We start from the raw sequence: 13,942 nt of genomic DNA, 5'->3' as shown, positions 1-13,942 counted from the left end.
GATAAGGAAGGAAAGCTGATCACGCCGGGACCTTAGTAAACGACGGCACTGTCGTGTATGGAACGGACATCATAGTTAGTTAGTAACAAAGCATCAGATAACTAAAGTCATTTATTATCATATTCTAAATCTTAAAAGTTATATCATCTCAATCCCTACCCAGCCAGTGCAGTGATTTCCAACCACCAGGCGGACACCACTTAGCACTATTATAAATACCACTTACGGGGGGTAGGGTGTATGAGTAGAGGGTTAAGGGAGATGGGCCATTTGATGTCAGTACCCTTAGGGATAAACAAAACGACATCAGGTTGTTCACCTAGAGTGTATCTGGACCAAGGTCGAACCGAGATATTCGATGTTGGCAATGTAATGGAAGTCTTTCGCACTGTTCTCCATGTGCTTCGACAGATACCATAACTATGGAAAATCAACCTTGCCAACCTAAGAATAACTGCTTCCTGCACTGTGGCCAACGATCTCATTGCACGTGTCAGCGGGGCAGTGTCTCTTCAGCCTCGTGAGAGAGCATCAGCCACCGTTTATTTAACCTCGTTGCGCCCGTCTTTCTTTTTCTCCCTGGTGCCCTATCTGGAAGGTTTCATTTTAAGAATCTCATATACCACACGGGTGGCCTTCTTGGAGTATAATGAGTGAATCCCAGAGTTCTATACGCCGGCGCAAGGAATATCCCCCAAGGGGTCCTGAAGACGAACTTCGTGTTAAACTCGCCTCCAGTCTACTTTTGCTCAACATGTCGACATCGCGGACGCTGCTAAGACAGGCGAATCCACGGGACTGCCGTGACTTCCATGACTTAATCAAAGACCATCTCGACAATATGAGAAATGATGATTTCACCCAGCGAATGTCGCGAGAACTCAGCGTTAAGCGTTATGTAAGGACGCTGTCGAGCGACGCGGCTGATGAAATGATAACGAGGCCTATAGACAGCGAATTTTACCGCCAAATGATATATTTCCGGATCATCGCTTATAAAAACGCTAAGCGAGAAGAACAGGCTATCACCAAGGAGTACGCCCGTGGGGAGTTGGAAAATATCGTCAACATTTCACAGACCATATACAGACATGTAAGCGACGCAGCGGCGAGAGGCTATCTTCAAAAGACCATCGGCCCAGTGAGGGACAGACTGCAAAGCATAAGCCACAATGTCGCAGATGCCTGTTTATACTTGGGTATTGATCACAAGCCACTCATATTTACAACCCATGTAGATCAGAAGTAAGTCTTTTCTGTCGTGCTTTAATCTCCAACAGTTAACTATTGAGCAGCGAAATTTCATACAAACCTTCCGGACATCAACCAGCCCTTAGTCTCGAACAAGAAAACGCAGGATCTGCATTTGCTTTCATTGTCCCCATCATATGTGGACTTTCCTTGATTCCGACATATTTCGCTTGGTCCCACGCAGGCCACGATCCTGGAAAAGCAACGGATTCAGATTTCTTTCAACTCGTTGCCTCGGTGCCGATCCAATTGCTCGGTATAAGCACAGCGGTATGGCCGATAGTTAACAGCCTTCGCCCCGATCGGGCAGTGTGGATCCAATGCTGGACTGCTGCAGGCATAAGTTCTTCTTTTACAGTTGCCGCGCTTCCTCTTTACGTTCTTGCTCCATCAGCCTGGAGTAGTATGTCGCTTCTTTTTGGGGCCATTGCACAGTCGCTCCTGCAATTGCAACTCCTCCTCGCAATACGGAAGACAAAAGTCCATGTCGATTGATAGGACTATCGGACCAAGAGGCTTACCACCATTTGACAAGATAAGTTATTGCGGCCTTTATGCCAATGGCTGGGAATGGGATCGGAATTAGGGCTTCGGGGCTCGAGGTCGTGCTCCCTGCACAGCGTTGATAGTAAATGTCATCTTTCAACTACTACGCTTAATAGGTGCTTGCGAGTAGTTCCGCAGCAACAAGTTTACAACCACCAGAGTAGTCTGGGATCCAGAACCTACGCCAAGCAGTGCGCCAAAGTAGCAAGTCCGAGACAGCAAGGCAGCAACTGAGCAAACGAAACTCGAACGTAATTGCGGCGCATCTCGAACCATAGTCTATAGGGTGCCCCATCGGGGAATCGGGAAGGCTAGGAGAACCATGGACTGACGTGGCATCAATCATCAAATTTGTGCAGGGAGGGGCCCTATCAGGAGCTGGGGTTTCAGCTGGACCATTTCTTTTTCTTTACGAGTGCACGCTTATAGCAATACATGGAAGTTGGGTACTAGTACTTCCAAATGAACGGTCGTTTCTAGCCTGTTATCGGTCCTCCGTCTTGAGCCCATAGTGTTACTGTCACGCTGCATCAGCACTATCATCAGAAGAAATAGAAGCGGATGGGAGTATTCGTGAGTCAATGTAGTCTGAATCAAAGGCCAGTCTAATAGCTAGATCTTTGCAAAAGCGGCCGAGTTAATCCTTCTCTGTAAAGCAGACGAGAGGACTTCATGGTGTGAGGCAGCGTGGGGGAAAGTAAGAATGAGAGTTGGTGGCAGTAATCAGCTCGAGCAAGGATATGGTTGGAAAGGCTGGGAGGAGGACCTTGACACAGGCGGTTATGGCTAATAACAGGCAGCCCGTGCGCCGGAAGTGCATCGCTGGGCTGTGTAACCTGGCTCTTGCTAGCATGCAGTACTTTTTTTCTGCTGCTGCCCTGCTTGGCTTGGGTCATGCTTGTTGGCGTGATAGGCAGCTGTGGCATGCATCTGTGCGACCCTGCAAGCCGACCTCTGTTGTCACGCCCTTCCCAACCAGTTAATGAGGGGCGAAATTCCCCCGATGTCAATGATATTGCCAGACCGAGTCGGGGAGGGTCGCTTTCATATCGCACCTACAATATTAGCCAAATGAGTCCATGTTACGGTGGAACTACAGATTTGTCAACTCAATGCCTTCAGAACTCAACCCTCTCATAATCTCTGCTGAGAGCATTGCTCTCTCGTCGCTAGTTTGCAGCATACCGGCGCCACCATCTGATAATAATACTGAGTGCTTGCCATCTTCTAATAGGAAATACACACTACCCCTCGATACAGAGCGGCAGCTGGCCCGGACGCTAGCATTTCTCTCCCACAGTAAGGATGATGTTAACCATATTCCGGCAGTGTGCCTCGAGGAAGACCAGGACACAGGCGGTCTTAATGTGATATTTGCTGTAAACAGGACAAGTCATAAGGATGGAGGAGCTGCAATGGCTCGTATAAAAACTGGATTTGACAGACTGTTTAGCACTCTCGCCAGTACGTCCGCCATCCCTCTCGGACGAGGCTACAGGTGCATTGCAAACGCTGATCACATCAGACCTAGGTCTATTACCTGACCTAAAGAGGCTGGTTCTTGACGATGTAATCTGCATGTGCTCGGGTCGTATTCTGTCGAGATTACGGCTGGCTCCGTCAAAAAGGAAACGAGACAGCAGGCCATTCCGAGACTCTCTGCGGGAAGCCGTGCTGGCCGCGAAGAGGATTTCCGACCAGAAACTGAGAGAAAGCAACATGTTAGAGGTTCTGAATCAATTCGCAATCAAAGCCCGGGACGCTGAGAAGCTCATTGATTCATGGTCCCGACACCAGGTCCAGGCACGCTTAATAGAGCTTGTGGAAGGCATTTACCAGGTACATCGTATCCCACAGCTTCCCGCGTTGATTCGCGCAATACCCAACCGCGACTTGGATCCCTGCTCGAAAGAAAGTGTTTTGAATATTGTTTCAAAAGTGTCCAGGTACCGTGAATCTGCTAGATTTCTATACCGTACAGCAAAGGATTGTGCGCTGGCTCGGAACATGAGGGCTGTCCCTGTTCACCTTCCGCGGGAGGCATATGATATACCCTCGTTTAACGGATATGCTCCCAATTTACGGAGCAGGATATTGGAAGCAAGTTCAAAGGGACAGCAGAAACGGCTCATAAATTCAATTTGCTCAGTCTCGAAACTTACGGAGCAACAGGCCATAGCCCAGTATTCCCAACAGGTGCCCAAAACCCTAACGGAAGGCAAGATCCACGCTGAAGTCCAATTAATCGCCTACTGCGAGCTACAAAAACCAAAAATGTATCCCCGCCTAGTGTGCTCGAGCAAGGATGCCTGTTTCCTTTGCAATATGTTTCTCCTCGAGTACCACAAGATATTGGCACCTCGATCCCATGGGAAGTTGTATCCCGGGTGGCGGCTACCTTGCCCACCACAATTGACAGAGCTGGAGTTCGCATTTTGCGATACCCTGGGCAGCCACCTCCAACAGACGCTTTCCCATCTCTTGTCAAAAAAGCAGTGGCCCGTTCACCCTTGCCCGAACGAGAGTACCTTGTTTACCCTCCCTTCATTGAGCACCCCGGCAGCTTCCCTGTCATCCAAGGCAGGCCAGGCAGCAGAGCCTAGAGCCCAAAACGAAGAGGGGCTCCTCCCATCTCCTCATCTAAGTACGACCTCCATTAATAGCGTCCACAGTGCTCCGGCGGCAAGGGAAGGGACTGATTTAAGTGATGGAAATGGACTCCCGGATGCCGTGGTTTATTCACCCCGTCACAGGCTTCTCCGGCATTATACTTTAATCAGCAATTCAACAATACAGGGACGCCTATCCCTGGGGGAATCATCAACATTTTACACAGCGGGGTCCATTCACATCCAGCTCGAGCACTCTACGGGCACAAAAAATATGCAGTACTGGTTGAAGCGGCTAGATATTGAAGAAGTCGCCAAGGCACAGGCCGCAGATCCGCCTTCGGTCGTGCTTGATGCGTTTCAACTTGAGACGCCAGTCACGATAAGCGATAGGAATGTGCTTTATCTCACCGCAAAAGATACCGTGTTGGAAATAGGCTGGCGCCCAGTGGCGAGTGATTGAGCTTCGCAAAGCGCCCACGATGCTTGAAACAATATTTCTGACATCGCCGGAAGGGTAGACCTCTCGTTTACTCAATTTGTCATCACTGGCCCATGCAGGAGCGTATCTATCTGATAAATTCAAGATTCCCAGTGGCCATGTCCCGTTTTCCGGACGCTCAATGGTGATTCCAGCTAAGGCCCGCCATTGGGGAATGGCCGAGGATTGATCCCTATTGATTCCTGACGCCAATTTTGGGTAGCAATCTGGGGTTGTAGAAGTGTCATTCCATGTAGATTGTGCCTGGGCGGGCTTGCTGACTATGAAATTACTGATAGACCATACTTTGTCAAAGGGGGTGCAATCCGTGCCGGCCTCTCGGGGTTTATTGTTCCAGGCCGGCGTATTTGTATTTTGCCTACACAGCTGATAATAGACCGAAGGAGAGGGAGTATGGGCAGAGGAGTGAGCGAGATGGGCCAATTGATGTCAATACCCTTGGGGATAAGCACGACTTCAGACTGTTGACCTTGAGTACCTGGATCATGGTCGACCAGCAGATTGGAAGTTGGCATTGTATCTACTCCACAATGCTGGCGCAGTGCTGCTTCTCACTAAAATACCAGGTGCAGGCTGTCAGTGACACCATGATGAACTTTAACCCGACCTGGCAATTGACTTGCAACCTCAACTTCCTTCGTAAACTTCAAATATATGTCCTTCTCCCCAATATCCCGCGTTGTCCAGGAGATACTAGCAGTATTATCTCCACCCAGTGCAACCGTAGCACTTAAAGCATCACTAAGCCCCAGCCTCGGCTTAAAAAGCACCTTCTTGCACCCAGCAGAAATGGGCTGAATACCAGCCAGTTCCACACAATATTCATAGATAGGAACGCTCCCCCAGGCATGACAATCCGAGCGCTGGCGTACATCGTCCTCTTCCCACGTTGACAGATTCTGGGAAAGCATCTTCCTATATGGCTGAAATGCCTGATCCCAGAACCTTTCGTATACTTCATCCCCAGCTATACTGAACGCGCGGAGGGCATAGAAGCGCATCATATACGAGCACTTGGAGAAACGGGGATCGGAAAACGATTCCTTCAACAGCCGCGCGCGTTCTTCTGGGGTTGCAGTCCCTGAAATTATGGCAAATACCTGGCAGTGCTGCGAGTATGCGTCTTCACCCGCAACATGGACCGTCGAGTCCGTGAAGAACCGTCCATCATAGCAGTGTCTCCTAACAGCTTCCTGTAGAGACACCGCACGAGACTCGTATTCCTCTTCGTATCCCGGCCGTCCTACATCCCGGACTAACTGTGCAGCTTTCTGCAGAACGAACGCATACAGAAGGCTAAAATATGTATGCCGATTGGACTTCCTCCCTGACGTCGGCACGCCCTTGTCTGGATGCTCATCCGTCGCGCCCCAGGTCGTCACCCAGTCGACGTACTGCCACACATCCTCAGGAAACCCACTGACAAGGCCAAGCTGATCAATATGCGCATTGAAGAATTCAAGAACGCCGTCAACACAGGGAAGAAACGAGCGGGTGAATCCCGTATCCCCGAAATATATATGGTGGTCGCATACCTGCAGGATCCAGTAGAGGGAGAATCCCGCGATAACTTGCGGAACATGCGATGGGAACCGTGACTGCGTGAGACCTTCGAATGTAATCGACGCTGCGTAGTTGGTGATTGCTTGGCGCATGAGCCGGTCGTCGCCAGAGAGGAGGTAGTGGAAGAGGCCGACGGAGCGGGAGTCACCGGAGTACCTATCTTATTAGAAATGTACAGTGTGGGAAAGGTCAGACTTACTGAAGTTGCTCGTAGAATGGACAGTCGGAGTATCCATCGAACATGCAGTTGCGCAGTGTGCGGATCGAGACATCCCAGATGGCACTACTATCAGGGTCTCCCAGGTTATCCCAACTAGCTTTGATGGCCAGAGGGTAATTGACCTGTGTCGCTTCAAACCCGGTAAGGGCCACTGGCTCAGACCCAACTGTTATCTCCAGTCGCAGTATCCGGAATGTGCGAAACCAGAACGGTTCATATATAAGTGGCTTCGAGTCGGACACTTCCAAGTGTACGTCGTCGAATGGCCCGATGAGATGTCCATTGGCCGCATCCAGTCGATCAGCCTTTGTACGGAAGAAGGGATATGCTCGAGGGTCCAGCTCATAGCCTTCAGAATACGTAAGCTTTAGACGGACAGATGACGGTTTTTCTGCTGTGAATGTCCACCGCAGGAAGGCTGTCGAGTGGACGTCTGCTTGCAGTTCGATTGTATGCGATGAATTCTCAGGAAGAACTATTGCTTTCCGATCTCTCAGGCTGGCTGTCCACTCTTCTGCAGGGACTGCGCTCTGACAAGCACGAACTGTATGAACAGCAACTTTGGTCTCCACATGCATAGGAATAGGTCGTGGTCGCAGTCTCCACGGTGCCAGTTCACCGTTTAGAGTCTTGATGCCGTATACTACCGGAGTTACTGGCGGAGACTGGATGATTGGATAGATGCGTTCGTTGATCTGTCTGGTTAGTATCGTGGAGTAAAACTGGATGAAGACATACATGCAGAAATGGGTCATCGACCAGTCCCATTGGAAACTGAATACTCTCGTCTATCTGCGCCTCCCACTTGCTGCTGGCAGTGTTGATCTCGACGACCTCGTTCCCGGCCTCAACACGCCCGATAACTGTCAAGCCCGGGAATGCCGTTCGCTGAAAAGGCATCGCACCCCGGACAGCTGCAAAATACCGAATTACATCGAACTGGACAGTATTGTTGCCTTCTCGCAGATACGGGGCAATATCGAGGGTATCGTAGTACCAGATCCACGGACTGCCCCGGGTCGGTCCAACAGCCACGCGCTCTCCATTAACAACCAGTTTATATCGTGTATCCGCTGAGAAATGAAGCAGCGCTCGCGTAGGTCGAGTAGAGAGTGAGATCTGTCGCTTGAAACGGACGAGTCGACCGGCTGTATTCAACGAGGACGAATCAACCCAGTTCGGCATCCAGACCCAGCTGTCCTGGAGCTCGTTGATTGTCTGGCTCTGTTAGTATTTGAAGGTGGCGAGTGAGAGAGGCTACCTTTTGTTCGTCGGCGGTTACTTTCACCATTTTCACTGTGAATGTAGAGTTTCTAGAGCTCTTGGTGGTGGTGCAGTTTTTATCTCCCCCTCGGTTATATTCGGCCTGCTTTACCCCGACTCTTTGCCGCTGGGGGCGTTGTTTCTAGACTTTCCAACTAGTATTCTCATTGAAGATTCTTTAACGGTTTGTAAAGGGAGTCTGGCTCTTCCCCATCGCGGTCGACCGATGAACATTCATTGTTGTGCCTGAACAATCCTTTCCAAATTTATATATTTCTGTATCACAATGGTCCATGGACAATACCCCTGTGCAATACAAACGTCTCACCACAATGCACGAGAGCACTAGAAAGCATTTGATTTGACAGTCTACAAATAAACTAACAGTGCCTCAGAAGCACCTAGAGTAAAAGTGACCTCTCCTCCAGAAACCGTCACCGTCTCAACACTCTCCGTTCCCTGAACGGTACAATCCCCATTCCCAAACGCCTGGCCTGCAACGGTCGGACTCTCGCCCTCATCAACCCGAGAGGTAGAATACGCCGCAGTCAACCGCTTCGCAGTAACAGTGGATGAAGTCAAGCCGGATAGCGTGAAGGTCTCTGAAGGTCGTGTGCCGGTGGTGTAGTAGTCGGAATTATAAAGCAGTACGCGGACTGGACTGTCATTCTCGTAGATCGCGTACGCAGCGTACGCAGTAGATTGGTCATCCAACGGCGCGATCTTATCCGCGTTGGCCAGTGCCATCGTTGCGAAGTATGCCCCGTAGTACGGCGCTCCGGTGGTGTACCGTCCCCACCAGCAGTACTGGCAGTTTCCGATCGTTCCCTGGTGGAAGTAAATTGCCTAGAAAAGTATCAGTACTGGCAACTTTTGGTCGGGGTCCGGTGGTATTCGTACCTCGGTGCCCATGGTGACCAGCTGCATCACGTAGTCCACGATCCAGAGTGCCGCTCCGAATGTCGGGCTGATACCACCGCCTCCTTGCGTGGCTGCACCGGTATCTGTTAGATAAAAGTGTATCACAACATTGGGGCTACACGTACCAGAATTCGTCTCCCCAAAAACATGCGGCTTTCCAGCCGCAGCGGCCGCAGCAACCTCAGCAGCAAAAGGCGCAATCTGGGACGCAATCCCACTATGGCTCATCAATGCGGCCAGGTCGTAATTCGGTGAGGACTGGGGATAGTTATGAGAGCAGAAATCCTTCACGTAGCTATTCGCGTCTCCTTCCTCTTGTACCAGTTCCTGAATACTCATGGGCGATGTGCCGAAATATACACCAGCCGATATCAATTCCGTGGCGGAAAGGTTCCCACAGACTGCGTCTTGCCATTGAACCTGGGAGGCGTAGTCTGCTGCTGCGGTCCAGGATGCACCGTTGGCGATGGGGTCACTGTCACCAAAGACTACCTGATACGTCAGTTAATGCCTAGATATGGTAAGCAGAACTCACAGTTTGGCTCGTTTCCCAGCTCAATTGCATTTAAATTCCCCATCTCGCTCACTGCGAGAGCTGCAGCGCTAATGGTGTTCTCGATATTGTTTAATCGACGGTTAAGGCCTAGCACAACACTCCCAGCGTACTCCGAAGCCAGGGATATAAACGAGGGACCGAAGGTCAGAGTCTCCGGCGCATCAGCGGGATCATCGACAGAGTAGGTAACATCATTCGGAGAGGAGGCATCATAGGTTGCTCGATCTCTGACGAATTAGATTTTGAATTCATTTCCAGCCCGAAGGACATACTGCGTAGTCCCGCCAATTCTCATGGGCGGCCATATCCCAGTCAAGTCTTTCAGATTCTCAAGACAGGTTGTTGTCGCTGCAACATCGTTCATGTATCCTGGGAAAGTAAAGAACTCCAGGCTGGATTGTTAACATCTGCCTTTTAGAGGTAGTAGTGAACTTACGAAACACCAACTGGTGCAGCGGAGAGCTGCTTGCTGGCATTCTCCGGTGGGGTCGTAGGCACGTTGACCGACAGCCCCAGAGCACCAGAGACAGTATGGCTCAAAAGCCAGGCAGCGCCGAGTTGAGATATCATTTTGCTGTCCAGAAGGGATGCACTCTACCAATGGATATAGAGCCTATATATCTCGCTACTCTCCCCTGGTGGCTCTTATGAGGTGATCGCCGAACCCCATGGGGAACTCCGCAGACGCCCAGAGAGTGAGTGTGGAAGCATTTGCCGGCTCGGTGTATCAGACAGCGAATTACCGTCGCAACCCTGCAGGATCTGTGAGGGGTCGACGATTCAAGCCAGATGGAAGCTTGTGACGTGCAAGCGAACTTGGCTGGAATTAACCGATTGGTGGGTGAGGTTCTGATATTAGCCTCGAAGTGCTGCGAGATAACTCCGGTGGCACCCCAATGACTATCACTCTTCTGCTTTTTAAGAAGTATCATATATGTTATTAATGATCAGGCCATGCTTTATATGCGGCGATTGAAGTCTGGACCTTCTCAATAGCCGACATGCCACGCGGAGCCATGGGTGTGTTGTTTACGAGCCCAGTCCGGCGGCCGGGGTATCTCGTCTCTTCCCCGTGCTATAAATGTAAATGCGGGGTACGTGAATGATATTCTCAAGACTTGGAAATAGGGACTTTGTAATTTTCTTCGCTCTTCATCACCACCGGCCAAGAACATCATGGAGGAAAAGGTCGAGACCGAGCGGGTGGAAGACCGCACCATCGAGGAGAATGCACCCACAAAGGGGCAGCCAGTGATGCGATCTACCCTCGACAATCTGAGCATCTGGGAGAGTTTGCGACGGTACAAAGTCGTGACCATGATCGCGATGGCTGCTGCGTTCAGCGCGTCGCTGGATGGATACCGTACGACAACCACAAACACGAAAGCCGTCGCTAACTGGTGCAGAGATTAATCTGAACGGCGGCGTTGTATCGAATAAGGGCTTTATTGAGCAAATGGCAAACCCGGAAACGTCCATCATCGACGGCAAATACATCTCCGCCTGGGGTGGGATTCAGTCTGCTGGGCAGACTGTTGGACAAATTGTACTCCATCCCTTATTCCTGTTATCAACAGTGCTGACAGTGATACAGCTTCTGCAGTATGCCACCGATGGATATGGACGAAAGATTGCACTATACATCATCTTCCTTACTTTTATTATTGTATGCCACCCTGACCCTTCTTTTTGGCCATCACTTCTAACGGTTATTCGATCAGAGCGTCTTCATCGAGTCCTTCGCGACACACTGGGATCACTGGCTGGTGGCAAAACTGTTCTCCGGCATGGGCGTTGGCATGCTGCAGTCGACAATGCCCCTGTACCTGTCGGAGATTTCACCCACGCAGCTCCGTGGCTTTCTCATTAACGCCTATAGCTTGTACGTCGCCTTCCTTACATGATTTTCGGACACTAACATCGTGTCATCAAGCTGGTTTGTTATCGGCCAGCTATTTGCCTCCGTCGCCTTGAATCGCTTGAATGCCTCCGATCCGTATAATTTCCGAACACCCATTTACACCCAGGTCAGTTTTTCTACTGTAAACCCATACGAGGGGTGTTACTAATATGCTGCAGTGGGCAATGGTTGGTCTCTCCGGGATAATCTTCGTCGCCGTCCCTGAATCCCCGTGGTGGCTGGTTGGAAAGGACCGGCACGAGAAGGCGATGAAAGTCCTTCATCTGTGCAATGGCACAGTCGAGGGCTATGATGTGCAAGAACAGATTGTGTGTCCACTGCTGTATTCATCCAACAATGTGCTAACGCCAGTAGGGCATCATGACAGCAACAATCACAGAAGAGCGTCAACAGGCCCAGCGCGATGAACAGCAAGGAACGTGGGCGGTTTTCCAAGGCCGAAACCTCCTCCGGTTTATAATCGCCGGGTGGCCCAAAATAACGCAGCAGTTTGTTGGACTGTCGGTGTTCAATACCTATGCTACCTACTTCTGTAAGACGCCCCAGTGTCAATGGAGTGCAACTCTGATTTCTATAGTTCAATACGCCGGAAGCGATGATCCGTTCCTCGTAACGCTTATTCTATCCTGCGTCCAGATAATTTCTATGATTATCACTTGCACACTGACGGATCGTCTCGGGCGTCGACCATTGACCGTATATCCCTACGCCGTGACAGTTCTCTCCGTCCTAGCCCTTGGAATAGTCGGATGCTTCGACTATACAACGCCATCATTGAGTTCCCTTCTAGTACGATCCACCCACTCTATTAAGCCTCTAACCTTGAAACTAATGTAAATAGATATTCTTCGCCTGCCTCGCAACCTTCTCCACAACCGGGGCCTCTGCAATCGGATACGCCTACGCCGCCGAGATCCCATCACAGCGATTGCGCGCCCAAACCGCCGGATGGTCACTTGCGTCGTCAAACATGGTAGCCATCATGTTCAGCTTCTGCACGCCACTAATGATAAACGAGGGTGCGACGAAATGGGGTGTTAAAACGGGTTTCTTGTATGTTGACTCATCAGAACATGCTGGGCGGGTGAATTGGTACTGATGCTGTTAGTTTCGCGGCAACCGGTGCGATTTCGGTTGTTGTTGCTTGGTTTATCTTACCTGAAGTGACGAGGCGGACGCCGGCTGAGATTGATGAACTGTGAGTTTATTTTGTGTTATTTGGATTTGACTGGGCTGACAAAGGTAGATTTGAGAAGAGAGTCAATCTGCGAAAGTTCGACAAGCATGTTACTGACGTGCAGATTAACGCCATCGGGCAGGGTAAGGGGGAGGAAGCGTAGGGCTTGCAAGAGGCTGGCAGGTGTTTTGGTTCAAGTTAACCAATTAATATAACTAGATGAATGGTCTATTTATTTAGGCCTGTTTAGGATGATATCTAATATCTTATATTACTTGCGCATGCTGTATTCAACAACCGCCATACTTGCACTGCAGCTTTTCGCCACTTTGGTAATGGGTTCATAATGCCGTGAGGGCAGGAAAGAGCGAGTCTAGGCAGTTTAGAACATAAAACTGAGACGGCGGCTCGCGCTGTTGGGGGTGGGCGTTGGCTCCATGCTGGAGGTTGAAGCGGATGCAGGGGCTTTCGTGGATACATTGGCGGAAGATGTAAGAGATACAGAAGACGAGTTAGCAGGCTCCGAGGAGGTAGAAGTAGAGGTCGAAGTAATAGCCGAGGTTGTGGAGGTTGTGGGGGTAGATTCAGTAGAAGTGCTTGTTACAGCAACGGAACTACTCGACAACCAGTCCGGCTTGGATCCATTGACTCCAAAATACACCGACCACGCATCACGACCGCCGCCTGTACATAATCATTAGAAAAGTGACCGGTATGCAGGAGGACGGGGCTCACAGTTGTCGTGGGCGAAGCCAGGGCAGAGGGAGCTGCATTGGCCGTCGTCGGTCATATCGGCCTGTTTCGGGACGTTGTTGCCGCAAAGGCAGTTGTTCTTTTGAACCGCGGCGTACTTGAAATCTCCACCGTTGCAGACATTAATGCAGTAGCCCACAGTCTGGAACGTGTAAGAGCCCTGGTTTTCGAGCGAGCCCGAGCTGGTGAAGCAGCCGATGTAGTTGGCCTGTTGTCTTGCGGAAGCAACCAGGGCGAATGGCAAAACAGCGAAAGCAGTAGTCAACTTCATCTTGCTGGTTGGAAGTGGGAAGAGAGAAACAGAAAAAAGATCAACAGCGGAAATCTGGAAAGGACCTTGACCGGAGCCGCAGCGAACTGTGGAGCTGTGCCTGAGCCCGGTGGGCCTGGCCAATTTCAATATCAGCACTAGCGACGATGGGCCAATGGAACTTGCCATGTGGATTTGGCTTATGCCTTGTAGTCTGGTGTTGTTACAGGTTAGACTGGGAATTATCAAATCGTAGTGGCAGCTTAGTAGTATATAAAATCCTCCGGTAGATACTCAGGTCATAAACAGGTTATTTAGAAGTATATCGATGGACAAGGAAGGCCTAAGGATAACCCCGGCTGATGGTGAGCGAAGTTGAGATAGCAGAGAACAGCCCCCTGTCTACGTGT

The 13,942-nt window shown here is 50.4% G+C and overlaps 6 protein-coding genes across 6 annotated transcripts; 3 read left to right on the top strand and 3 right to left on the bottom strand.

Moving 5' to 3' along the window:
- Positions 1 to 754: 754 nt before the first annotated feature.
- Positions 755 to 1,249, top strand: APUU_12317A (uncharacterized protein; the record flags this gene model as incomplete). Its single annotated transcript, XM_041698505.1, has 1 exon — positions 755 to 1,249. The coding sequence occupies one exon, from the start codon at positions 755 to 757 to the stop codon at positions 1,247 to 1,249; it is 495 nt and encodes a 164-aa protein (XP_041551683.1).
- Positions 1,250 to 2,909: 1,660 nt separating this feature from the next.
- On the top strand, positions 2,910 to 4,869 carry APUU_12316A (nucleic acid/nucleotide deaminase domain-containing protein; the record flags this gene model as incomplete). The annotated part of the gene is made up of 2 exons (XM_041698504.1): positions 2,910 to 3,261; positions 3,323 to 4,869. The coding sequence occupies 2 exons, from the start codon at positions 2,910 to 2,912 to the stop codon at positions 4,867 to 4,869; spliced, it is 1,899 nt and encodes a 632-aa protein (XP_041551682.1).
- Positions 4,870 to 5,462: 593 nt separating this feature from the next.
- APUU_12315S (putative rhamnosidase B) lies at positions 5,463 to 7,982 on the bottom strand (the record flags this gene model as incomplete). The annotated part of the gene is made up of 4 exons (XM_041698503.1): positions 5,463 to 6,627; positions 6,671 to 7,386; positions 7,430 to 7,909; positions 7,953 to 7,982. The coding sequence occupies 4 exons, from the start codon at positions 7,980 to 7,982 to the stop codon at positions 5,463 to 5,465; spliced, it is 2,391 nt and encodes a 796-aa protein (XP_041551681.1).
- Positions 7,983 to 8,323: 341 nt separating this feature from the next.
- APUU_12314S (glycosyl hydrolase family 79 C-terminal domain-containing protein) lies at positions 8,324 to 10,001 on the bottom strand (the record flags this gene model as incomplete). The annotated part of the gene is made up of 6 exons (XM_041698502.1): positions 8,324 to 8,800; positions 8,855 to 8,946; positions 9,001 to 9,363; positions 9,411 to 9,658; positions 9,704 to 9,823; positions 9,868 to 10,001. The coding sequence occupies 6 exons, from the start codon at positions 9,999 to 10,001 to the stop codon at positions 8,324 to 8,326; spliced, it is 1,434 nt and encodes a 477-aa protein (XP_041551680.1).
- Positions 10,002 to 10,607: 606 nt separating this feature from the next.
- On the top strand, positions 10,608 to 12,692 carry APUU_12313A (uncharacterized protein; the record flags this gene model as incomplete). Its single annotated transcript, XM_041698501.1, has 11 exons — positions 10,608 to 10,794; positions 10,838 to 10,977; positions 11,026 to 11,097; positions 11,153 to 11,313; positions 11,365 to 11,458; positions 11,511 to 11,660; positions 11,707 to 11,884; positions 11,930 to 12,141; positions 12,194 to 12,405; positions 12,461 to 12,550; positions 12,599 to 12,692. 11 exons carry the CDS (start codon positions 10,608 to 10,610, stop codon positions 12,690 to 12,692), a joined length of 1,590 nt encoding a protein of 529 aa, XP_041551679.1.
- A 219-nt stretch (positions 12,693 to 12,911) lies between these two features.
- APUU_12312S (WSC domain-containing protein) lies at positions 12,912 to 13,553 on the bottom strand (the record flags this gene model as incomplete). The annotated part of the gene is made up of 2 exons (XM_041698500.1): positions 12,912 to 13,213; positions 13,265 to 13,553. The coding sequence occupies 2 exons, from the start codon at positions 13,551 to 13,553 to the stop codon at positions 12,912 to 12,914; spliced, it is 591 nt and encodes a 196-aa protein (XP_041551678.1).
- Positions 13,554 to 13,942: the final 389 nt, after the last annotated feature.

The sequence above is a fragment of the Aspergillus puulaauensis genome, chromosome 1 (genome assembly GCF_016861865.1).
Source record: "Aspergillus puulaauensis MK2 DNA, chromosome 1, nearly complete sequence".
In the NCBI taxonomy this organism is placed as follows: Eukaryota; Fungi; Ascomycota; class Eurotiomycetes; order Eurotiales; family Aspergillaceae; genus Aspergillus; species Aspergillus puulaauensis.
This window is presented reverse-complemented; position numbering and strand designations above follow the sequence as displayed.